We start from the raw sequence: 27,011 nt of genomic DNA on the forward strand, positions 1-27,011 counted from the left end.
TTTCTCAATCGTTCCCTAAAATCTTCTGAACTGTAATGCTGTACTTTGGCCTATGTGACATTACTCTGTCTGAGGTTGAACCTTTCATTGCCCACAGAGAGGCCTTTTATCGTAGGGCTCAGGTATGCCACATCCCAAGAAACGTGCTGTATTTCTCCCAGTGCTGCAAAATCAGACTTGGGCCTAAAATAGCCAAAGTGGTGACTAAGATTTATTTGGACAGGGCCAAGCTGTCACAGCAGAAAGGGGTCATGTGAATTTACCACATCCCTTTGCAGGGATATTTAAAGTTTCATGACCCACCAACCAACCTTGAATTAGGAACATCAGCAGAGCTGAGTTTTCCAGCTTCTGCTACAGCTGTATGCCTTGGAGTGATTCAACCACTCGGTTAAGGCACACTGCACCTACCGACAGGGAAGTAATTTTCATTCTGCCCTTCTGCGAGCTTCTAGAAAAGAGACTGCAATTTCCCTGGCTTCCAGAGCCCACCACACAACTTATTTTCACAAATGAACACCTAGGTATCCATCCTTCCTCCCACTGTTTTTAAGCTTCTCAAAGTGGTGGGCAACAGCTGGTTTTTTTATTACTCCCTTTGAAGTGATTAAAAAGGAAGTTCACAGAAAGCAGTAGAAAATTGCTTTTGTTCTTAGTCAGAGGTAGGAAATTTTTATGGTTGGTGGCAAGAAGAAAGAGAAGGAGTGCAACATTGTAGGAGAGTGGGCTCTGGAGCTGCCTTGCCTTAGGTGAATCCTGGCTCTGACAATTACACGCTGTGTAAATTGGATAATCTCTATTTCTGTATTTCATACAAAGTAATTATGCTTAGACATTTCTGTTTATTTCGAACATTTTCCTTCACGGTATCTAGAAAGAGAGGCTCTTACACTTGTGATATGTTATAATACTCACCTTTCTTCCATTACTTCCCTCTAACATCATATCCATTATGTGATATACATTTTTTTTTAAATATATCTTTATTGATTTCAGAGAGAGGAAAGGAGAGGGAGAGAGAGATAGAAACATCAATGATGAGAGAGTCATTGATTGAACCCGCAACCCGGGCATGTGCCCTGACTGGGAATCGAACCCTGATCGCCTGGATCCCAGTTCGATGCTCAACCTCTGAGCCACGCCCGGCCGGGCATGATATACATTCTTTAGAGCAGTGACTCTTCAAGTGTGATTCCCAGACCAGCAGCATCACCATCACCTGGGAACTTAATAAAAATACAAAGACTCAGGCCCTAGTACAGTCAAGCAAGAAAACAAAATAAAAGGCATCCAGATTGGAAAGAAAGTAAAATTGCCTTTGTTTGTAGTTGACGATTCTGTGTGTAGAAAATCTTAAGGAATCTTCAGAAAGCTATTAGAAATAACAAGCTTAGCAAGGTCACAAGATATGAGATCAGTATATAAAATTGAATTGTATTTCTGTATATGAGCTATGAACAATCTTAAAATGAAATTAAGAAACAACTCCATTCACAATAGCATCAAAAAAATGAAATACTTAAGACTAAATTTAACAAGAGAAGTGTAAGGCTTGTAAACTAACATTGCTGAGAGAATTAAAGAAGATCTAAATCAATGGAGAGATATTTAATGTTCATGGATTGGAAGACTCAACATTGTTAAAATGACAGTTCTTCCCAAATTGATCTATAGATTCAACAAAATCCCTCCCAAAGTTTTATCAGAAATTGGCAAACTGATTCTAAAATTTATATGGAAATGCAAGGGACCTAGAGTAGCCAAAATAGTCTATAAAAAAGAACAAAGTTAAGAAAAGAAAGAAAAAAAGAACAAAGTTGGAAGACTCATACTTTCCAATATCAATTCTGTAATTATCAGGACACTGTGGTGCTGTTTTGGTATAATAGACATGTAAATCATGGGAAATCATTAAGAGTCCAGGAGTAAACCCTTATATTTATGGTCAGTTGATTTTCAACAAAAGTGCCAAGGCAATTCAGTGGGGAAGGAATAGTCTTTTCAACAAATGATGTTGGGACAATTGTATATCCACATGCAGTAAAAGACATGAAAGGCCAGATGTTGGATAAGTCCACTTGTTCGCAATACTAGAATCGGTATTTATATCAGAGAAAGCAAATTGGTGGTTTCCTGGTCCTAGGTAGTGACTGCTTAATGGGTATAGGGATTGGGTGGGAGGCGGTGAAGATATTTTGGAACTAGACAGAAGTGGTGGCCACACAGCATTGTGAGTCTACTAAATATCACTGAATTGTACACTTTACAATGGTTCCTTTTATGTTATGTGAGTTTCATATAACCCAGATTTTTTATGCCACACGACAACATATTCTTAAATACTGGCTTTCGCTTTGGTGCACGCAAGGGGTAGGACATATTCCCATAGTAACAGTGGCTCACTGCACCACTCAACTCATCTAAGAGACTACCACTTCCTCCCTCAGCCCCAGGCGTGCAGGTTGGAGGGGTGTGTGTTTTTTGGAAAAGCTCCAGGGGTGATTCTGATATACCCACCTTATTGAGAGTTATTACTCTAAAGCACAAATGGCTCTACAAAAATCCATCATGCGTACATATCATAATTTAATTAGCCAGCGGTTAGGCATGGAGATTGCTTCCAGTTTTCCATGGCCAGAAATACTATTGCATTGGCTATTTTTGTTAATCAATCTTTGTATAGTTCTGATTATATTCTTTGGGTAAGTGCTCTGCTACTGGAATTGTTAGCATCCAAGTGTATACATGTATTTAAGATTTTTGATCTCTGTAAATAACTTGCCCTTTAAAAGGCTTATACCCAAACAGGTATTTTTGCTAGTGAGTATTGTTTTTGCAGTCGAATGCTTTTCTCATTCAAGAAGTTTTGTGAAACTATTCCATGCCAGAATATAAAACATTACTCACTATACTTTGCTGAAATTTCAAAACAGTTAGTCATTATTGGTTATAATAGCGTCAACACTACAATCAGAAATTGTTCCTTTCCATATTTGTATTTTCATTTTGGCATTGAACGTCTACAACAGGCTACAGGAGACAACAAATCCCTAATGAGGAAAGTATTTGGATAAATGAAAAGCATTAAAATCATGTCTCAAACTAGATTTTTTTTAGAAGTTTATGGAATCCTGCATGTGATTTGATTAAATCACACTTTTTTATTCTCCTTTATTTCATCATTTTATTTTACATCTGTGAATGATGATGGAGAATTTCTTTTCCCCATTTTGGTTACCAGGCATTTCTTATGTTGGTTGGAGGGGCTTTTATTGAATGCTCAGCTCTAGAATTTTAATATTTCAGTTTTTAAAATCCTCTAGAAACAATACTTCCTTTAGTAAACTGCATAGACCCGAGCGTGGGACTGGATATGATGAGGATCATGTTTTCTCAAAGTGAATATTAGGATGCGTGGGCCACAATGTGATCTAGGCTAGAAAATCTGCTTCATGTGTCTCTTAAGGAGGCACCTGCACTATAATAACCCTGGCTGCCACCTACCTGGAATTGCCTAAGAAGACATGGGAGAGGTGGAAGGGGGGAGGTCTTTGAGTGTCTCAACTTGTCTACTTTGGGAAGAGGCTCAGGAAGAAATCTGTTCTAGAAATCATCCCCTTTGCTTCATGAATTATTTCTATATTTAGAAAGCAAATTTCCCTACAGTGAAGTATGTTGAAGAAATTCTATATAAATAGAAGCAAGATTCTGTATTTGGGTAAGTTTATTGTAGTCAGCTCGGGACATGGTGAGTTGAATCCATGTGATTCAATATAGGGGATAAAAATCATTTATGCTTTGTATATATAGAAAGTGAGGGAGACTTCTGATAACTTTCTACAATTTTCTTTCATTGATTTTGCACATTGCAAAAGTATAGCCTGCTTGCGTCTCTGGCTTGCCACTTGGTCTCTGGGGTTCCTGAACTTTGCAGAACAAGAAAAAGTTTGTTTAGGAATGCTGTTTTCCACTACTTTACATAGGCCTGCACTTTCCAGTGCACTAGCCACTAGCCATATGTAACTACTTAAATTTTCATTTCAATTTATTAATATTAAATAAAATTTAGCCTGGCCTGCACGGCTCAGCGGTTGAACATGGACCTATGATCCGGGATCGCATATGCCCAGGTTGCAGGCTCCATCCCCAGTAGGGGGCCTGCAGGAGGCAGCCGATCAATGACTCTCATCATTGATGTTTCAGCTCTCTCTCCCTCTCCCTTCCTGTCTCTGAAATCAATAAAGACATATTCAAAAATATATTAAATAAAATTTGAATTTAAGTTTTCAGCTGCAGTAGCCACTTTTCAAGCGCTCAGTACCACACGTGACTGATGGCTGCTGAGTCGGATGCACAGATAACAGAGCATTTCTGTTAGGAAGTCTTGTACAGCACTGCTCTCTGCAGTCCTGGCACCTCCAAGAGGAATGTTGACGCCTCTGTAGTACCTTTGGAAAGGTCAAGCAGGAAGCTCTAGTAGCTGCCTTTTGACATTCTTCCCCTTGCTATTAATTCAACAAGAGCTAACATAAAGATTCATCGAGGACCCCTGTGCCCTCCTGAAAGGCAGCATTTACATCAAGCCCTGCCTGTAGTGAGCATTTGTGAGAGGCAGTCGGTTACATAGCAGCTGTGGGCTCCAGCTACTCAGAGCAGTAAATGTAGTATCTAAAATGTACCTTTGATTCTAAAAGCTGAAAACTATTATTCTGGTAGGAGCAGTTTATAAATAATAATTTAAGTGGTTTTGATCCTCCTCTATTGATTTTACAAAGCAATTCTATTAACTTGTGATTCTGAAATGTAATATTATTACTTCCCAAGTTAGGCAATACAGTTTTTAAAAATTACTATGTAAATTAAAAGACCATCTTTATAAAGTACTTTCTCACAGACCAAAAGAATTCCTAAGATATCTGTGCCGTGCAATTGCTCTTAAATATAGTCTACTACACTTACAAGCCTCATTTTTCATTTCCTTCAGAGGAGATAGCATAGCCTTCTTTAGTCATATATTCTGACTTAATGTAAGATTTCAGGTCGTAAGTCTGTGTTTAGCTTATGTTTGAGTATAGGCTATGCTGACTATACTGAATAATAACTTGGGCTATGATTATATGGAGAGAGATCAGAAATTCTGACTTAATCAATGATTTCACCTCATTTAGGACCTAATTCTTAAATGTAATCTATCGAAATCCTTTAACATTTCTACCTTAGAATAACTTTCCAACCTTTTGGTTATCTCTGTTCAGCCTCACGCTCTCCAAGTTTAAGGCTTTGAGTTCAGTGTTCTGCATCCTAATAAGATGACCCTCTCTTGAATTCTTTGTTGCACTCATGTTAGTATGTCCCTGTGATGGGCTTTCCCCCCTCAGTGTATTACACTGTGACCGCGTGTTACCTTGCTACTTGAGTACAAAGCCAATTATTCTACATATTATACTTGTGTTTTGTATTTAGACTTGTTAAAATGTGCCTGCCCCGTGCCTATCAAACTTTATCAAACTTCATGGTTTCTGAGCTCAGTTAGGGAGCACCAAAAAAGGAGTATGTATTGGTTTTTTGCTGTTATCTTTAAGTCAGCTATGTATCTGTGTTCAACCCACATTTTCCTTACTTACTTTGTTGCCTCCTTAAGTGCATGTAGTAGTTTAACTTAGCAGAAGTCTGAGCTATTTGCCTGTTTTCACTTCCTTAAATGAGACACAGAATCATATAGCTGGGGGCAGTCCATTTTAATGTTTGACATATGGACTATAATTAAGATTAAGTTAAGAATTAATTACTTGTAGTTTTCTTTTTCTTTGAGTTTGAAATCTACCTTCTCCTTTTTAGGTTAATTTGCTCAGTAGAAAATTGTACCTTTCATATTAGTTGTCTTAACATATTGTGAATAGTTTGCTTAACTCAAATTGATATGTTTTATTCTCAAAACATACTAAAGTATTCCTAGTAAACTAGATAGAAAACGTTTTTATCAAGGATTTAATAAAGTAGGCAGTTTGAAAAACTACTTGTATAAGATCTGAGCTCTTTAATAGCAATAGGGGTTAGCAAACTACAGACTGGAGACCAAATCTGGCCCACCACCTATTTTTTACCTATAAAGTTTTATTGAAACACAGCATATACCTCATGTATGTATTATCTATGGCTGCTTTCGCACTATAATGGCAGAGTTGAGTAGTTGCAACAGAAAACATATGGCTTTCAACCCTAAAATATTTACTCTCTGGCCCTTTACAGAAAAAAGATTGTTGACCCCTGGTATAATAAAAACCCTTGAAGTGGAGAAAATAGTTAAAGGTCCTCAATTCTGTCTACTCTTGATTCTATCTCAAAGTTGGTAGCAACCTTAGCAAGTTGCTAAGCCTGCCTGAACCTCAGTTTCCTCATCTGCAAAATGAGTCTTTTAGAATTAATCATCTCTAAGGTTGACTCTCAAACACTAACAAAATTCTATAAATCCATAAAGTGTTTAAGAACCATTTTTGCTGTTTTACTATAGCTTTGTGTTGAAAATTCAAACCACATGCAGTCACTAAGTTTAGAACACTAAACAAAACTACTAGCCATGAGACATAAATTAGGAACTTGCTACCATGTTTCAAAAGAATTTACCTTTTAGTACCCTTTTTAAAATAGAGCTTTCTTAATAGTATGAGTATTTCTAGATCTTTGACTTCAGTGGTAGTTAGAACAGGCCTTGATACATAAAACTAACATATTAAGAAACTCAATTGAACTTCATTTGGAAATAAAAGTAAAGCATCTCTAAAATTGTAGTTTCTGTGTGTGGGAAACATGGTTTGCTTCATAAAAATTCCATTCCCACCCAGCATTTAGGGAACACATATAATATGTGAAGTGAAATAAGCTTCTACTGTGGAAAGAAGAACTCAGCATTTTCATCATGGTAGCTGACCATAAAATTCTGCATAAGAACCTCCTGTGCATTAACCCTAGACTGAGAAATCTAAAAAGTCACCTGGAATAGTATCATCATGATCACTTTTCTGTTTTTTGTTCTTCCCTTTCTGCAGTCTCTCTTTTTCAATTTCTATTCGTAGAAAGAAACCTTAACATGACCCCTACTCCACAGAAAAAGAATCTTGTGGAAATGTATTTCTAGTAATGTTTTCATATATTTATTAAATGTCTACACACGTAAAAGATTTCTTTTTCTTTGCAAAAAAAAAAAAAAAACCACACAAGAGTTCAATATTTTAAACTTAGGACTACTTGAGTGAATTTATACTTAGATTACCTAAATGAGTGTTTCTTGCCTAGACCAGCAAAAGGTTGTGCTCACGTTCTAGCTGTATGTTAGTAGGGTTAGTAAGGATTTGCATTTACAAAATGCTCTACACTTTGCAAGCACTTTCATATACATTATGACTTTCGACAATCCCATAAGGTAAGTGATGTCAGTTTTAATATCCTCACTTTACAAAGGAGAAAACCTGAAGAGGTTAAATGATTGGCTCAAGTAGCCTCCTCAACCAGAAAGTGGCAGAGCCAAGGAACACACCCGCAAAACTGAACACATTTTACAAAATAATTTTTGTGGTTTTTCTTGTTACTGAAACAATAATTCCCAGCCATGTTCCACCCAAGCGTCCAAAGGGATGTCATGCACTCAATATGACTCAACTAGGAATTGGGAGAGGCTAAGCATGTGGTGTAACAGAGTCATGTGTAGTTGATTCTTCTGTGTGGCCTGATTGAGAAATGCTATACAAGAGTAACACATAGATATTGTTAACATCAAAAGGAAAGGCGGGGAAAAGCTTAAAAAAGAAAAATGACTCATTCCTACTACCCAGAGATAATTATCACTAATAACAGTTTGGTTTATGTTCAGTCTCTTATATCTATATTAACCTTTTTTTCCCCAAAAAAAAAATGAGATCATACTGTAGATTGTTTTAAAAGCTTTTTTATGTAATTCATCGCAAGCATCTTTCCGTTTCATGAGACATTCTTCTGCAGCATCATTTTATAGAAGCTGCAGACTATTCCATTTGTGGTATGTGTTTGAGTTCCAGATGTAAGTGGTTGCATACACCTTTGCGGTCCCCGACAGTGTTACTGTGGTGTATGCACATGTGACTGCTTCGAAGGAACCGAAAATTATTTAAAAGCTACCCCTTTTCCAGCTGTCATCTCCTATATATTTGACTTTCTGAATGATCATTAAGTAACCATTTGTTAATTAACTTTATGTATTTGTTGTAATATTTTTTTCATCTCTTTGCTTTAGGGTGCAGTACTAGCAGCTGTGTCAAGTCACAAATTCAACTCATTCTATGGGGATCCCCCCGAAGAGTTGCCAGATTTCTCCGAAGACCCTACCTCCTCAGGTAATTGGATCATTCGTTCATTCAGCAGTGTGAATCATTTGGTGTCTACATCCTTTCTTTTCCATTCTGAATAAACCTTTTCCTGTGAACCTAGCCAGATCCTCCAAGCAATTCTAAGGAAGTTTGTCAGCAACCAAATACCATCCACATGTGTCTGGTTCCTTTTAATTTTAATACCAGAGTTGCTCTTACCTACTGCTCCAAAACCAACATTTCACTTTTTTCTTTTCACCTCAGAAATACTTCTTCCCCTTTCCCCACTCCAGACCCAACAGTGTACTTCATTCAATCCAACACTGTAGACCATCTTTTTGGACCTTTCAGATTACCTTCTACCTCAATAAAAAGTTCTGGTGTAAGATTTCCCCCATGTCAACCATAGTAGATCAGACTTTGGGACAACACTGCTTTTAATTGAATCTTTCGTTGTAAAGTTGTCTTGTGAGTTATCTCTTGAAACAATTTACAGGTTCTTCTCCTTTTCTAAAGTTGTAACACATGTATACAAGCATTCAAGGGAGAAGAACACAGAAGAGTTACCCGTTTTAATGAAATGTATATAGGTAATCCTGAAAAACCCACCCATGTTCACAAAATTATATTATAAAATGCTCAGACTTTCATCTTACCAGTGAGATATTCTCAAGTATCATTTACTAAAAATTCATAGGATCCATAATATATATGTAAATGCATGCATGTTATAGTATTTTAATTTTATTTATATATTTCTTTATCAATTTAACTCCTGCATCATATGTCCTCTGCCCTTGGCTTTTCCTCTTTCATTAAAGTCCCTCAGCATTTGCCATGTGGTTGACTTTGCACTGTTGATATGGTTTTTGTACTCTTGAACTGGCTCATTCAATATTCACATATTGCCATTGGAATCAAGGCCCAGGGCCCCTCCTAAGGCATGAGTTGTTTATCCCTCGCACTTAGCAATGTAGAAAGAATGGACATGCTGGTGCTTCTTTCCTGTTGGAAGCATGAGCACTGGTCCGTATTTGCTTCTTTCTTCCTTTGTTTATATGTGTATGTGCATACACGCTTGCATGCTTATGCCTTGTGCAAAAGAACAGGATCAGCTTTCCCATTCCAGCAGCTGTACACAAGGTGGGGCAGAAGTAGGTTTACAGTTGTGAGTACATGAAACACAGAGTTTATTCTTGTGTTATTATTTATTAATTATTATATTATGTCTCATATGAACAACTCTAAACCTATTTTTGCCCCACCCTGTAGTTCCACATTTTGACTTTAACCAATTGGGATGTGAACCTTCCTCTTCTAAGTGAAGGGGGTTTCCCAAAAAAATAAAAAATGGGAATCTTAGAGAAGAGAGTCTGAGGAGGCCTTGCTCTTGTTCTGACGTGGTAATTGCCTGGAGCCCTTACCCCCTGAAAGGCAAGGCCCTGGTTGTGTTTATAGGTATAAGCACCTGGTTCCCCAGTGCTCCCCACTGTTTCCTGCCAGTCTTTTTGTTCCTTCACCTGCAGCTTTTTGTTGTTGTTGCTTAGCTCAGAACCTCTTTCTTTACTCCTCACAGTCAGATTACAGTTGACCAAGTGGGAAGTGGATCCAGTAATGGTTTTATGTTGTACTGTGACTACCTGACATGGTCATATACGTGGGATATATTTAGAGATTTTAGATCAAAATCTCAAATACCATTTTCATCTTTAGAAATGGACCTACAGATCAGTGTGGGCCTTGCAATGGCTTCACAGACCTGGTCTTTAATGCTTCCCCTTAATATGTACCTCTGCCTAATAGTATAATGAGCTCTTACATTTCCTTTCTGTGAAAAGTTGGGTTTTTCTTTTACGCAAAGGAATTGTCTTTAGTTATAGACATGCTTATTTTCTATTAAATACATTTTTATTGCCCAAAGTATTCCATTTTTCACTCCAGTCTCTAAGTGATGTGATTGAAATAGTTTCTGATTACAGTACTTGCTTTTTAAACAAAAATGAAATATATTACACTGTCTTGCAGTTAGCCTGCAAGCCCTGGCTTGAATTAGCTGTTCAGTTTTGCATTTCTTCCCTTTCCTGCATTCACACCCTATTTCTTTCTCTTTTTTTTTTTTTTTTTTTTTTTTGTCTTTTTGTCTTTTTGTCTTTTAAAAAATTTCTGGATCTTAATGATCTTGCAAGCAGTCTATATCTTCATTTGATGTGCTAAATGGCTGTTTCTAAAATATTTTTAAATAGCACTGTTCAAGTGCTGCAATTAAAATATAGAATTATTATGCAGTCACATGTCTGATCACCTACCATAAACGAAGAGGAAGTTTTTATATACTTACAAGTCAAAGACAAAGAAGAAATTTGAAGAAAATTCTAATATTTTCCTAACTTTCCCATAGCTATCAGAAACCGTTCATATGTTCCTAAAAACTAAGCCATTTAAAGGGACACATTTTACTATTTTATCAGCTTTACTTATCAATAACTATCTGCCAGCAAGTTTCCTTTCCTGCAACCAATGGTTGTGTGGGTGGTTACATAAAACTATCTGGATTCACATAAGAGCTTTACACTTTCATAAATTAACTCATTTTTAATCTCATTTTTATCTATTAATATTTTCATTCATTTTCGAACCAAAATTGCTCTCTAATTCTAATCCTTAAATTCTGCGCCATTTATTTTAAGTGCCCAACATTATCCTTTCCACTGTCTTTCTGTTTAAACTTGCATGGGTTTGTTTTACAGTATAAAACACAAAGCACCTGAAAGTTCTTCCAAGCTCATGGCAAAAAGAGAAACCTGATGATGGAGCAGGTGCCATAGGGCGGGGGCCAGAGGGCAGGGAAGGAGGGCTTAGAGAGAGCCGTGAAAGGGCACCAGCTGCGCTTTCTTGAGATGCACTGTTTTTCATCTTTATATGATGCCTTTTCTGTTCTTTCTATGAAATGATAATAAATGATAAGTAGTTAGATGTTTTAAGGACCTGTCGGGCAAAATTAAAAGCTGACAATCCTATTTTGGTCTCCCCCAAAATTCTATCTAAAATCACAATTTGAAAACGAATTTAAAACAAAGCAGCTTCCCAATTTGTCATCTAAAGAAGAGTCTCGCATGTTTAGGTATGCTGTTCACATTGTAAAACAATTTTTATATGAGATCCTTTTCTACGTTGATTATTAAAATGAGTTCATTAAAACATTCACTAGAATTGGTTTAGTTTAATCTTCTGATAAACAGTACATGTTGCTTTGTTACTTAATAATCCAAAACGGAAATGTTCTGTTCTCATTTTCACATCCAAGAAGTCAAGAATCGGAACCCAGTATTTTGACTGAAATCCTTACAGTGCCAGTGAATGGAACACGGGGGCTCAGGGGACACAAGGGCTCACTTTGGGCTCAGCTGGGGGACCATGCTTCTTGTGGCTCATCTACTGGGCCCAACTGTGGCTTTGATAACCTGCTTGCTCTAAAATCATACTGTTTGTTGTTTGTCCATATGCTGCCTTCCTCCTAGGACTTCTAGCAGCAGAAAGTAGGTATCCCTTTGTTTTCCTCTAAGGTTTATCTTTTATGCAAAAGTATTTGGCTTTGCATGGTTCATAGTCAGCTTGACTTTTTCCTTGGCTGTTTGTGTTTAGATATTTAATTATGAATTTTAACACTGCCTGATTATAAAATAAAAACTTGGATACATTGATTTCCTGAGGCATTGTTATATAAGTAATATTAACTTCTCACTTATGTCATAAGAGGAAAAGGAGGCAGTGTTAAAATTTTAACTGCACTGAATTTTATTTCACATCTGAATTTCAAGCACAAACATTAATTCTGGGGGAAGGGTAACATTTTACTTTATTGTTTGCTTTCAAGAAAACGCAGGGTAAGTGAATTTTCCTTTGACAATTACATATGTATAAGCAGTTTTTATTACTTTCTGTTATTGACTCTATTTCCAGTTTATTAATATGGAGCTGTGAAATAAAATACTGAATTCATGTCTCTTAACTTTTACCTTCAGAAAGAACATTTATAAAGAATAATGTAGTATCTAGATTTTAATTACAAAGGGATGTGATTTGAGTATGTGAGAATATTAAAGTAAAAGGTATGTAAGAAATTACACACAAATAAGTACAAATAAAATTAAGGCAACCTGAATAAGGTAGATTATATCAGTGTCAGTATTCTGGTTGTGATATTACACTGTAGTTTTGTAAAATGTTACCAATGGGGAAACCGAGCAAAGTGTACAATGGATCTCTGTGTTATTTCTTAAAACTGCATATGACTCTATAATTATCTCAATAATAATTTCAGTTAAAACAAAAGAATAAACCTTTACCTTAATGTCGTGCTTACTGGAGGGAAGGTATATAAGAGACAAAGATAAATTAGAAAATCTGGAAGCTAATAATTGAATTAGTTCATTTATTTTGAACTAATAGAAACATCATTACATCAGTTACATTAGTTACATTAGTTAGTTGTAGCTCAAATTACAGCTGATTTAATACAGTCAATCGCCACTTAACAACCTGGGATAGCCCGGCCGGGTGTGGCTCAGCGGTTGAGCCTCAACCTAGAATCCAGGAGATCGCAGTTCGATTCCCAGTCAGGGCACATGCCCAGGTTGCGGGCTCGATCCTCCATGACTCTCTCATCATTGATGTTTCTGTGTCTCTATCTACCTCTCCCTTCCCGTCTCTGAAATCAATAAAGATATATAAAAAAAACAACAACCTGGGATACATTGTGAGAAATGTGTCATAAGGCGATTTTGTTGTTGTGCAAACACCAACAGTGCACTTACCTCGGTGGCATAGCCCACTGCTGTGATTGTAGGCGGTACACTTTTGTATGACTGGCGGCTCAGCGGGTTTGTTTAAACCAGCATCACCACAAATGTGTGAGTAATGCGCTGCACCGCCACATTATGGCAGCTACTTGATTAGGCAGTCGGAACTTGCAGCTCCATTATAATCTTATGGGACCACTGCTGTATATGTCATCTGCTGTTGACCTAAACGCCACTAAGCGGTGCATGACTCTATAAAAACCTCATGGCGTATTAGCTATCTGTTTCTATGTAATAAATAAGCACAAAGCAGCATTTATCGTCTCACAGCTTCTCTGGTCAGGAATCTGGCCATAGATCTTGTGCCTCTGGCTCAAGATCTCTCTTGAGATTGCAGTCAGGCTGTCTTCCAGAGCTGCGGTCCCATGCGAAGGCCCAGCTGCAGGGCAAACCCTCTTCCAAGTTCCCCCGCGTGGCTGTTGAGAGGCTTCCGTTTCTCACTGGCTGCTGGGCCTCTCCGTAGGGCTGCTCACAGCATAGAAGCTTGCTCCCCTCAGCATGAATGATCGGAGGAGGACACAAGTAGGAGGGGAGCTCAAGACAGAAGCCAGTCTTTATAACCCGATCTTGGAAGTGCCCCCCTATCACTTCTGCCCTGTTCTGTTCATTATAAGTGAGTTAAGTCCACCCCACACTCCAGGGGAGGAACTGCTTATACAAGAGCGTGACTACCAAGAGGCAGGGGTCTTGGGGACCCTCTTAGGGGCTGCCTACCATGTAGAAGTTAATGGCTATTGAAATGGAAGACTCTTCCCACTTCTGCTCTTGTTTCTACAGATTTAGCACCCCTCTCCTTTAAAAAATAAATCAGCAGGCCCACTATGTCATTTGGGAATGAAAGCATCTTGGAGGTATCACGGAGGGCTTTTCCTTAGCTATAAAGCTTTACACGAATGGGCACTTAACAACCAGCAGAATGTTATTTACAGTGCTTTGACACTGAAACTCATAGACACGGACAACAGTGTGGTAGTTACCAGAGGGAAGGAGGGGTAAAGGGTAAATGGCGCCAAATGTATGGGGACAGAAGATGATTTAACTTTGGGTGGTGGGCACACAATGCAATATACAGATGATGTATTATAGAATTGTACACCTGAAACCCATATAATATTATTAACCAATGTCACCCCAATAAATTCAATAAAAATAAAAAAGAAATAGACTCAGAAAACCATTTTAAAACAATTGACAGTTTTATGCTTTTTTTATTATTTCATAATAGTAGCAGAAAACTTTTGAGACTCTTAGAAATAGTAGAAATATTCAAAGTTAAAATGTGTAATTATTACCCGGCCAGGCGTGGTTCAGTGGTTGAGCATCAACCTAGGATCCAGGAGATAGTGGTTCGACTCCTGGTCAGGGCACATGCCCGGGTTGCGGGCTCGATCCCCAGTTGGGGGTGTGCAGGAGGCAGCCGATCAGTGACTCTCTCATCATTGATGTTTCTATCTCTCTCTCCCTCTCTTTTCCTCTCTCTGAAATCAATAAAGACATATTTTTTTTAATGTATTATCAACCTAATTTTTAGATACAAACTTGATTACCAAGTGAAGTATGCAAAATTAAAATGCTATTCTGAAGGCAAAGCTTGATTACTTTCTAATAAATTTGTCATTGTGCAAGTTTGACCAAGGCCTAAGAAAGTAAACCTTATATCAAGGGTGGGGAACCTTTCTTTTGCCAAAGGACATTCAGATATTTATAACATCATTCTCGGGCCATAAAAAATTACCAAATTAAAAATTCGCCTGCTATATTTGGTCAAACATTTAATTAACTCACCCCTAATGTGGTGGCTGGAACTGCTTCTCTTTGGTGAGGCCTTGGCAGGGCCAGACCTAATGATTTCGCAGACATATATGGCCCGCGGGCTGGACATTCCCCACCCCTGCCTCATATGGTAAAACTGAGATTAAAGAGAAAACAGAAATTGGATATCATACCAAATGAGAATTATTCAGGTACCTTGCTGAGGGAGAAACATGGTTTCAGGAGGGGCCCATCTGGAGTGGATTATTAGAGACTGAGTTCTGGGACTCACTCTTCTGCTCACTGCTTTTGCCCCAGGGTTATTTAACACTGCTGAGACTCCAGTTCTTCAACTATAAAAATATTCGTCTACAGGGCACTGGTATTGTGAAATCACAAAAGGTAATAAATGTAAAAGCACTTTGGAAATTATGAACTACTATATAAATATAAGTATTAAAATAATTTTTTATTTTTATTGAATTTATCGGGGTGATATTGGTTAATAAAATGATATAGGTTTCAGGTGTACACTTCTATAATACATCATCTGTATATTGTATCGTGTGTTCACCACCCCAAGTCAAGTCTCCTTCCATCACCATTTATCCCCCCTTTACCCTCTCCTTCTTCCCTCACCCCCTTTCCTTCTGCTAATCACTGTACTGTTGGCAGTGTCTATGAGTTTTTAAAATTAACTGTTGTTTTTGTGATTTTTGTTACAATACTTTATTTTCAATTTTTCAGAATTTGCTCAGAAAAAAATAATTTTAACGAAACAGGTTTTGTAGTGTTTTTTTGTGCAAAGCACAATGCAAGTGCAGCCTGGAACACAACCGTGAACAGCATCCCTACAGTCCTGCCGTTAGTTAGAGGGGCGAACTCATGTACTGTTTGTTTATTTATTTATTTATTTTCTTCAAGGTAGTTACAAGTTTATACAAAGGTCTTATATAAAAACATCCTTTTCAGTTTTTGAGACAAGCGAATAGATCTTTCTGATTTGACATCATTGATCACGAAAATAAATGCTAGTAGCAGCTTAAGAGCCTGTGCATGTGTTGTGTTTTGTGTTGTGTTGTGTTGTGTTGTATTAATTATTACTACTCCTCAGTATAAAACAAATAGCAATGGTAAAGCCCCCAAAATGTATGTATGTACATTTAGATTTTATGATGAATTGAAAAAGTATGAAACTTTTAGATGGGCTTGATATTGAACCACAGATATCAATTATATACATCCGTCAGGCTAAAAATATGTCTGTGGTTCTGCTGCTTATACCCAAAGGAAGAAATAACAGAACTAGAAGGAGATGTCAGCGGAAGGTGTTAAAATGATCAACGGTGAACAAAGATTTTGAGGTTAGACCAAAAATAAGTGTTTATTCAGTTTGAAAAGACAAAGGAGAAATGGAATGCAAACTCATTTTCCTACCTAATTTCAGAAACTTAAAATTAGGGGCACCTTGCAGAGTTTGAAATAGATAGGCAACTTGAGTACAGCCATGGAAGTGCTGTCCTTTCATGATTGAAAAGTCACAAAGTTAATCACATTAGGGTACAAGATAAGACTATAAGTCAGGTCAGAAAAGGTAGCAGATTCAAAGAAGTTAAATAGACCTGTTGTCCTAGTGGGTCTTCCCTTCTGGAAACAGGCTAAGAGATGCCTTTGTGTTTTCCAGCAAGCATCCGCTGGGCCCCTACCAGCAGATTAGACTCTAGGTGGAGGTGTTGAATTCCTCCTGCTCATCCAACTCGTCTGAGACTTTCCCCTAGGCAACCTATTTCTGTGCCCATTTGCTTCAGGGTGATGACTTTACACAGCAGCCTGAGAGTCCCTTCCTCCAGGCCAGAGATCATACCTGTTTTCTCTGAAGCTCCTGCCTAGCATCTGGCAAAAAGCAGGAATGTTCAATCAAGGCTTTGGTTATTGTCTGACTCAATAGGGTTCAAGTTCTTTTCTAACTACCATATCCATGCATAAACCACAGGTAGCTTTTTGTTGAGGGTTCCCCCCGTTTTCTGATACAATATGGCCAATTAGTGTAGTCAGTCAGGTAGGGCATAGACACACCAGAGTTGAGTCCTGGCTCCGCCACTTCTAGCTGTGACCTTCCTTGGCCTCTCTGAACCTCACTTCACTATCTAGAAAGGTTGGGTAGTGTATCTACCTTCCTGTATTTTCCTGAGGATGTGCCTGGCACATAATAAACACTTCAGAATTGGGAGCTGCTGTTGTTATGATGTTTCTTTAGTTCTTCATACATGTAGTACATTAACTCTTTACCTTGTAGATGTTATAAAATGAATCAAATATAGACCTGCCTTAAGGACCTCACAGCACAGGAAAGAAGAGTAAACAAGTGCACACGGAGGGTAACCCATGGAGCCTGTTGGTGGGGCAGGAATTGCACAGAGCTTTGGGAGTTCCCAGACCAACATATGGCACACCCTTGGCCTGGTACAGCCAGAATTGCTTCTCAGCAGTTACACTTGCCACCTTAGTGTTCACCAGATACAAGGTTGTTTTATTTTAATCCATAGTATTAATAAACTTCTACCTCATTATATATCAGCATAAGCGATGCTGGGGGGAAAAACAAAAATTAGATAAGATTTCACTAAAATAACTGAGTGAAAATGACTATTAGGGTTCGGTGGTGTCTGTTGGGTTTTTTAATATGCAAAATAAATTTCACTAGTATTTTTGTTATTGAAGTTTCATGAGTCCAGAAGTTTAGAACAGGCTTCAGTAACTTTATAAAGCTGATGTCATCTCATTCTGCTATTGATGGTGCCCTGGGGTCAGGAATTCGTTGGCACATTTGGGACTAATTTATTCATATCATCTCTTGCTTTCCAAGGCTTTCAATAAAGGATGATGAATGAGCTGACTTTGAACTAATTTCCAGATTTTGTGTTCTTACTCAGAACAAAGTAAAAGTCCTGAGAAGAGCAGGTAGAAGGAAGTGGATTCGATTAATACCTTTTCAGAAACAGCAGGGAAAATAAGGATTGATTTCTGCTGTGGACCTTTTTTTATCCCCTTAATATCCACTTAATGTTTTCAGTGAAAGAATACCAATAGCCTGGTGGGCGTAATTATTCAAAATTAAAAAGTATCCACAGTCCCTTGAACAGTGAGTGGTCAAACTGTGGTACATTCATGCCAGGAAGTACTGCTCAACATTAGAAAGGATTAAATTATTGATACACACAACAACCAGGACGAATCTTCAGAGAATTATGCTGGGTCAAAAAAGCCAATCTCAGAAGCTTCCATACTGTGTGTTTCCTTTATATAGCATCTTTGAAATGATAACATTATAGAAATGAAGAACAGATTAGTAGTTGTCGGGGGTCAGGAGGGAGTAGGGTAGGCGGGAGATGAACGTGGCTGTGAAAGGATCCTTGTGGTGATGGAAAGCTTGAGTTGTATCAATGTCAGTATCCCAGTTGTGGCTTTGTATGATAGTTTCCCAAGATGTCGCCATTGGGGGAAACTCAGCAAAGCATACGTGAGACCTCTCTATTTTTTCTTAAAACTGCATGTGAATCTACAGTTACCTCAAAATAAAAAGTTAAATTTAAAAAAAAAAAAACTGGCCACAGTAATTTCCATGTGGATAACCCCTTGATTTATGACTTAATCCCCAAACCTTTAACATAATTAAATAGTACTGCAAAAAAGCAATTGCTTATTTAGCAACTTTTTTTTCTAATGTAGAAAACTTGGACCATATGGACAAGAACAGAATGAAGTATAAATAGGAAACTAAAGATAACTGCTGTTGCCCTTTTGGTGTGTTTCATTTGGGTTTTTCTGAATTTGTATATGTTTTCAGTCATAATTGGGAATATACAGTTTATGTGGTTTTATATTCTTTCTTCTGAATTTTATATCATAAGAGTTTTTCTGTTTTTAAAATTCTTTAAGAGCAATTTTCGTTTGGCTACATAGTCCATTATATAGATGTTCTATAATTTATGTGATCATTCTCTAATTATTAGATTTTTTTTTTCCATTTTGTATGATAAATATCCTTATACATAGATTTTTTTCTACATTTGCTGTTTTTCCTTAAGGTGGTTTTTTGTAAACAGAATTACCGAATCAACGTGCATGAGCATTTTTAAAGCTCTTTCTTCTGTTTCCAGATTGCTTTCTGGAGAAGTGGTAGCCATTTACATTCTTACCAATAAATACATACAAATGGATGAAAGTCCACGACCAGAAGTAATTAGAAACGGCATAGAGTTCCAGAACAGAAATATCCAAGATTTTTATCTTTATCTAAAGCAAGGTTTCTCAGCCTCAGCACTATTGGCATTTTGGGTGCATAATTCTTTCAGGGGGAGGGGGCTGTCCTGGACATTGTAGGATGTTTAATAGCATCCCAGGCCTCTCCCCCACCAGATGACAGTAGCAGAACCTGTTCCCCCCTCACCACCACAATTGTAACAACCAAAAATGTGGGGCAGAGTTGCCGCTGCCTGAAAACGACTGATCCAGGACTTACATGTACAACAGGACACGTATTCGTAGAATTTCCCTAACGTTGTGCACACTAATATTCTGAAGTCTCACCTCTCGGGGTTCTTGTCTTTCTCTGGAACATGAATGTACAGAATTAAATTATTCATGCAGAATAAAAGAGGCTAATCATTTCTTTAAGGCTGTGTAAGTGACTTTGTTACTACTCAGTGTGTCTCTTTCCCTGCTGATAGCTCTTGGGATTCCTGGTTATATAAGAGGAAATTTGAAGAAAGTGACCACACTACCATTTGCTTTGCCCTGCGAGAGTGATTTGCCCTAATATTTAATGTGGTATTTGGAAGTGCCCATCAGTCTACTTGCCCTTTGTCTTCTAAGTAAAAAGGGCCCAACAGACTGAGAACGACTTGGTTCCCTTGGCGTTGTGTGTGAACGAAGGAAAAAGAATGGATTGGGATATTTGTTAACTTAAGTTTGAGCCTTAAAAATCCTAAGAAGCCTGTTTTATACCGCAGGAACCCCCAGTTGAAGGTGTTTGTCCCTCAGATCTCCAGCTGCCTTTGCCTTCAGTTCTTGATGGAATGCACCTATATGAAAGGCTCACCTGTGTTTCTTCTGTAATATTCCAAAACATCCTGGGGTCACAGGACCCACATTCATCTGATGTATAGCTCGCTGCACCCGGATCTTCTAGTAGCTCAGTTATAGTTGATGAATGTCCTTAATTCAAGTAAGACAAGCTTCAGTTTACTTTGAAAAATGAAGAGCACACACTGCATTGTTAAGAACATACACTCACTGAAAATACCCTATCCTTAAAGGTATGAAAATCTAGTTAAGTCTGTCCTTCACTAAGGACACTAACCTTTGAAGTTCTGTTTGTTGGCCCATTGTTCTGAACTGCAAGGTTTAGATTACCAAGGTTAGTCTGACATTGACTTTCTGTACTGGCTGTTTCTGTTCTGTTTGTTCCCCTCAGGAGCAGTCTCACAGGTGCTGGACAGCCTGGAAGAAATTCACGCACTTACAGACTGCAGTGAAAAGGACTTAGATTTTCTACACAGTGTTTTCCAGGATCAGCATCTTCACACACTACTAGATGTAAGTCTTTCTTTTTTTTATTATTTTTGGGGAGTAAATATTTAGCATATCATTTTACTTCATATTAATTTTTCAATGTCCATCATAACGGTCCTTTTTTGGTTGCTTTAAGTCTGTGGGAAATCATCAATCACAGATTCATAGCTAAAAGAAAGCACTATATTATATATAGCACAATGCAGTATAGCCTAACAAGTCACGGGGAAAAAAATTCTGTGTGTGTGTATTTCTATTAGAAGAATCCGTTGATCTTAGCTGTGATTACTTTTTATTGCTTTAAACATTGTTTTGAAACATTGCACCTCAAGCATGAGTCTAGGAAAGAGAAAAGCAAATAAAATATTGTGTAATGGACTGTATTCACACATTTCATACTTAATATTGCTGGCTTTCATAGATTCAGTGTCTTCTTAAAACATAAGAATATACCTCATTATTAAATAGGACAGGCTTCATTCACAGCAGATTGAGATACAAAGAAAAATCAGAAGCCGATAGTTCACATCTGCCTTCATTTCAGTCACTTTTCTAGTAAAATGCCTTTCTTAGAGAACTTGGTTCACTTCAGCAGTGAAAACTTTCTTAGTACATATTAGTCTACTAGTACATAGTAGGGTATTTTAACAAGGAAAACCTTCCCTTAATAAGAGAACAATAATTGCTTTGGGGTGCCTAGAGCTTTTGGTGCTAACTCTGATCAGTCCACCATATGATACAAATTCAACTAAAGCAAAATTTTCTAGAATGTATTCTATAGAACATTGCTCTGGGAGAGAGTGATGAGTATTGCCATTGGGGAAGGGTAGATCTTAAATTTATTGGTTAAATTATTGGTTGACTAATTAAGTTTAGGAAATGCTACATTCTTTATTCCCTTTGTACAGATTTACCGTGGATGTTAGCATATTAACACCTCTAAGATGTCCTATAGCAAAGAAACCTGGTTAAGAGAATTTCTCAAACTAATTTGAGCACAGACCTTTTATTCACAATCCTGTCGAATTGACGAGCACTAGTTTGGGGAAAGCTAAACTAAGAGTGTTGCATTATGTTTCAACTTCACACTGGGTGTAGTCATAGGTATCTGACACTGACTTCTTTCCATAAATGTGGTCAAATTAAATTATCAAATTTTAAAAATTAGTTTGGCTTTCTTATATTTTATTTCTTGCTCACATCACAGCCTAATGCAGGTAGATGAGTGGAGGTCTCTTCCACATAGTAATTCAGGGATCCAAGTCTCTTCCACTGTGTCGCTCCGCTATCCCCCAGCACTTTGGAATCTTCCACTGCATCCTCTGCACGCAGCCAGCAGGTGCAAGAAAATGGAAAATTTAGTAGGCTCAAGGTTGGAAATGGGCTGTATCACTTTTGCCAATATTTCATTGGCAAGTACTAGATACGTGGTTACCTAGCTTCAAGCAAGCTAGGAAGCATAGTTTTTAAAATGTGGTTGGTGAAATAAGTCAGAGAAAGACAAATACTGCATGGTGTCATGTATATGTAGAATCTGAAAAGAAAAAGAAACACAAAAAAATCTGAACTCATGGAAACAGAATAGAATGATGGTTGCCCCTGGCTTGGGAGTGGGGGAAATGGAGAGAGGTTAGTAAAAGGGCATGGACTTTCAGTTATAAGTGAATAAGGTCTGAGGGTCTAATGTATAACGTGGTGACTGCAGTTGGTAACCCTGTATTTTATAGTTGAAATTTGATAAGAGTAGAACTGAAGGGTTCTCACCAAAAATAACCAAAGGATCAATATGTGAGGTGATGGATGTGTTAATTAACTTGATTGTGGGACTCCTTTTACTACGTACACATTAATGAAATCATCATGTTTAAATCTTTAAATATATTACAATTGTATTTGTCAATTATATCTTAATAAAGCTAAAAATGTACTCAGGAAGATAAGGAAATGATTCTTTAGTGTAGTTTATCTCAAGTGATTTGAGGACATTTCAGATTAAATTTATTTCAAATAACTTATTTTCCTTTGGCACCACAATCCCTTGAAATTCATTCTCTTTTGTGACTCGGGCCTAGCATTCCTCCTCCACCACCACATCCTCATCATGGTTGTCACTATTATGTGTTATTTAAATTAGAGTTTGACCTCTATTCATTGGCTGCTTGCATATCTGTTGTTCCTCATCATTGCCTCATATGATGCAGAAAGTTTTCACAATTGTGTGTATTTGCCACGGAAGTCATACACTTTCCTAGACCTAGTACGTGGGATGTATGAAAGAAGCTGCAGCAGAGCATGGAGATTTAGTTTATTTCCATGTAGTCTGTGGTTAGGTCTTTGCTAAGATTTACTGACCTTTAGATCAACGACTTTTTGTCATGTAAAGGCTCAAAGAAGCCCAAATTGGTTTTCGAAGTTGTATTTTTCTTACTAATATAGCAAGGTATCTGAGCACGCCAAGCTTGAGACTGCAGGGGAAACGCAAGAACATTTTTAGTTTTTACAAGGAGGGGCAGATGGTCAGAAAGAGACTGGCCTTTGGAGCTGAGCCAGGCCGCCAGTTATTGCCCAATACTAAACTTCTCAGACCTCACTGAAAACATTTATTTTGAATAACTGCTGCATTCTTGGGTAGACTTTGTTATAACTCCAGAAAAGACTCCGATTTTAGAGAAAGGAAAACATGCTTAAAGTTCTTTTGGGTGCTTATGCGTTTATAGACTTCAGATGTGTCTACAGCATCTGCCCTGTCAATGCACCTGGATTTGAAAAGGAGCTGCTGGGTTGAAAAGGAGCTCTGCTCAGTGAAAAGACGCCACGTCTGTAGAATTTAGCAGACAAGTGCTACACGTGAACCCCAGTCCCTTCCTGAAATGCCTGACTGTAAGGCCGGCCCTGGGCAGTGCTGGGATGCATTTATTTGGTTTTGAAGAGCCAAACAGCCATCCCTCAATGAAAGCTGAATCATCATGGATGACATAGGCCATCATGGTCTACAGTCCATAAATACGGTTCATTAAGCTCTTATTTCAGAGCTAAGAGGCTACCTTTCAATAATGTAATCAATTAAGTATTCAAGTGCCTGCCATATAGAGAAACCTAATCGTTAAAATTTGTTAATACTTAAATGCTTGTGGTATACACAAAAAAAGGAACATAGTGTAACCAACTCTTGAGAGGAAGTTTTTCCAACTTCTACGACCGTTCATTATTCTTCCTCCTAATGTTTTACATCCCGCACTTGAATTTGGATTGTTTTGTTTTGCAAAATCAATGTTGATTCCTTTTTAAGGATTCCAAGCAGTGACACCTAGTGGCATAGTTTTGTGGACCATGGATTGGCTGTTACTTAATCCCACTGAGCCAGTTTATAAAATATCTTAATTATATTTGAATAATTCCTGTTAATTCAAAAATAGATAAATTTGAGGCCATAATTTTTAAGCTGGCAAGAACCAGGATTAAGTTCCTACAGAAGACAAAAGATCATCAATTATTTTATTTTTTCCAGTCATACTTTTAAAACAGTAACGAACTCAAAATTCAAAGAAACATGATTAGCATTTGTTTGGAGGAAACAAAACATCTGTCGTGTTGGAAGAATTTATAGTAAAACAAAAGAAATACAGTGGTTCCGCTGAGGGGGAAGTGCTTTCTGATTTGAATTCTAATAAAACATACCTAGTTTAATCTGTGGTTAGAAGTAGGTCCAGAATCTCTAAATATTTACTACCCAGCCAGTTCCACCTGGCACACACATGCTCCTACTCACTTTGTAGGAAGAAATAAAGAGGCTTGAGGAGGAGCTATGCTTAGCCCAGCTTGATCCGGTATGTCTGCTTTCAGAAATTAAAAGCACTGGTGCAGAGATGGTCTGTATATGAAATATATAGATCGATTTTAGTACAATACAATTTAGCATGTGTATTAATTTATTAAAGCTGCTGTAACAAAGTACCATAAAACTGGGTGGCCTAAAATAACAGAAATTATTCCCTCACAGTTTTAGAGGCTAAATCAAGATGTCAGCAGGGCTATGCTCCCTCCAAAGACCCCAGGGAAGAATCCTTCCTAGCCTCTTTCAGCTTCTAGTGGTTGCCTGAAATCCTTGGCATCCCTTGGCTTGCAAATGCATCATTCAAGTCTCTGCCTCCATCTTCACGTGGAATTTTCCCCTGTATGTGTGTGACTCTCTCTTCACATGGCCTTCTTATAAGGACACCAGTCATTGGGTTTAGGGCCCACCCTAATGCAATATGACCTCATCTTAATTACATCTGCAAAGACCCTATTCCCAGATAAGGTCACATTCTGAGATTCCAGGTAGACATGAATTTTGAGAGGAGAGTATTCAGCCCAGTACAGCATGGAAAACTGACTTTGCCCTGAATTGGTTCTTCAGGTGTGAGTGCGAATTACACAAATCTAATATAAAATAGTGATGTGTTATCCTGTCATTCATTAATTAGGCTTTCTTGGGAATTGGTGCTAAAGTGTAGTTATAATATTAAAGTGTATTTTAATGATTGATATTTTGAACCAGTTTTGGGTTGGAACTTGTATGCGAGACATGGGATGGACAGATGGTAGATGTTTCTTTTGATGGACTAAAAAATCAAGGTTTTGTGGGGGGGGGCTTTAGCTAAAAGGCATTTTGCAGATTTTATTCGGTGGTGATTCTCATTCTTCTCAATGTCTTGTAGAAATGTTCCTATTACGGAATAAATGTTTATTTTGTAAGTCAACAGTGTTATAAAACATTGTTAAGTGACACATTTATCTCTCTCTGCCAAACTCTCACAACTGAGTTTTAAACATTCACCCACCATCTGTCATACCTCCGAACAGCTGTTAGCATTTATTGCATACTGCTGTTTTCATAGTAAATATGACACCCCACCTATTGAGGATTATTTTCGTGGGAAGTCCTAAAATTATGTTTTCTGAAAATATAACTAGTTATTAGGTTAATAAAGCAAAAACTAATGGCAACAGACACTTAATTTAGCAGTTTTATATTAATTTATAAGTAGATTTTCATAATAGATCAAGTAATATTTTCAAATATTGCATTAGAAATAAACTGGCGTCTGGAATCCTCCATATTTTGTACTATTGACATCTTAAATTTTTTACTGTTTGGGGAGAGTTAGAGTTAGAGATTTTTTTCTATCTGACCTGGAGTTGGTACTGGAAAACTACAACTCTTGATTTACTAGTTTGCTTTTTTTGAGATGATTTTAAATTAGTAGTCATATTTGGGAACAGCATATTTTTAGAACTTGGAAGTTTTCTAAAAGAACTTCTGCAGTAATTTGATGTTTTTGAGCAATTTGGGGTCTGAGAAATAACTTACTACACTGTTAAATTTGGACGTTTAAATAGATTACCACTCAGGAAATGCCAAAGCGAAGTTTCCCATGAATTTATAGTCCAGTCAGTTCGCACTTAAATGTCTGGAATAAGAAGGCCTATCTGAGGACCTTCAAAGGCTGAGCTACTGGTACCTTCTCAGGGTCCCATTCTGTCTTAAGAATGAGCTTCAGCAAATATGAAACCAGCTGGGCAACGGGCCAGTGGTGGTGGCTCTTGTGCTACTGACCCCTGGGGCTGGAGATTGAAGTGCTCTGCTGCTCACTTTGGGTATTGGGGTCTCTCATTCCACTGTTACTAACTGGATGGGCAAAAGCCCCCATATCTGTTTCCATCAGTGTATCGAAGTATTAGTGTAAGAAAAGTACCACGTAAAACAAAATTCCTGGGATTAAAGAGAGCTAGAAATGTCATATATCATGAATATTTTAAAAGTAGTTATTTCTTCATTTTAAATATAGATAGCAATAGACTTAGCCCAAAAAAGCTACTAAGGTACCTGGTCATTTGATAAGCAACAATAAATAACTAATACAAGCGGAAACGAGGACTGTCCACTCCTGCCACCTCTGCTTAGCATTATACTGGAGATCTGGACATGGGTGAGTTGTACAATTTATAAATGATACCTCCATAAAGCTTTTAAAAGTGAAAAAATGAAACGTAATATGTTTTCTTTTTATTTAAGAAAACCTGTTTTACCTTTTTTGTCTTCTTAAAGTAAAGCACTGTTAGAAGCTTCTTCCACGTACTGTGGGTTCTAGTGTACTGTGAACCCCATAATGTCATTTGCAATCAACTCTTTGCTCCCACTATAATGTCACTTTCCAGTGTCTCTGGGCATTGTCCCTGTGTCCTAACATCAGTCCTGCAAATCCAAGCTGCCTGCCCTCTGCAGTGCCCACAAAGCCCACTGAAGGGATCATCCCAGTAGATTTCACAGGGACATTGCACTGATTTCCCCATCTCGATATTTAGCTTTATGGCTAACATTTTACTGTTAACTGGCTTTAAAATGCTAAATTTGTTTTTTTTCTCCCAAGGACTGTTTTATTAACCAATGTATAGTTGTGCCTTGTGGAAGAAATCCAGATTGTCTTTTTTGTTTAAAAACATT

The 27,011-nt window shown here is 37.7% G+C and overlaps 1 protein-coding gene across 5 annotated transcripts in view; it reads left to right on the top strand.

Annotated features, from left to right (window-relative positions):
* CASK (calcium/calmodulin dependent serine protein kinase) overlaps positions 1 to 27,011 on the top strand; it is a 372,464-nt gene that overhangs the window by 265,712 nt on the left and 79,741 nt on the right. For all 5 annotated transcript variants that reach the window (XM_087829368.1, XM_087829364.1, XM_087829366.1 and 2 more), the window contains exons 10-11: positions 8,267 to 8,366; positions 20,427 to 20,548. In XM_087829368.1, the coding sequence (XP_087685494.1) occupies positions 8,267 to 8,366; positions 20,427 to 20,548 (222 nt within the window). The remainder of the gene's footprint in view (positions 1 to 8,266; positions 8,367 to 20,426; positions 20,549 to 27,011) is intronic.

This window comes from Miniopterus natalensis, chromosome X, assembly GCF_054644295.1.
Source record: "Miniopterus natalensis isolate mMinNat1 chromosome X, mMinNat1.hap1, whole genome shotgun sequence".
NCBI lineage: Eukaryota > Metazoa > Chordata > Mammalia > Chiroptera > Miniopteridae > Miniopterus > Miniopterus natalensis.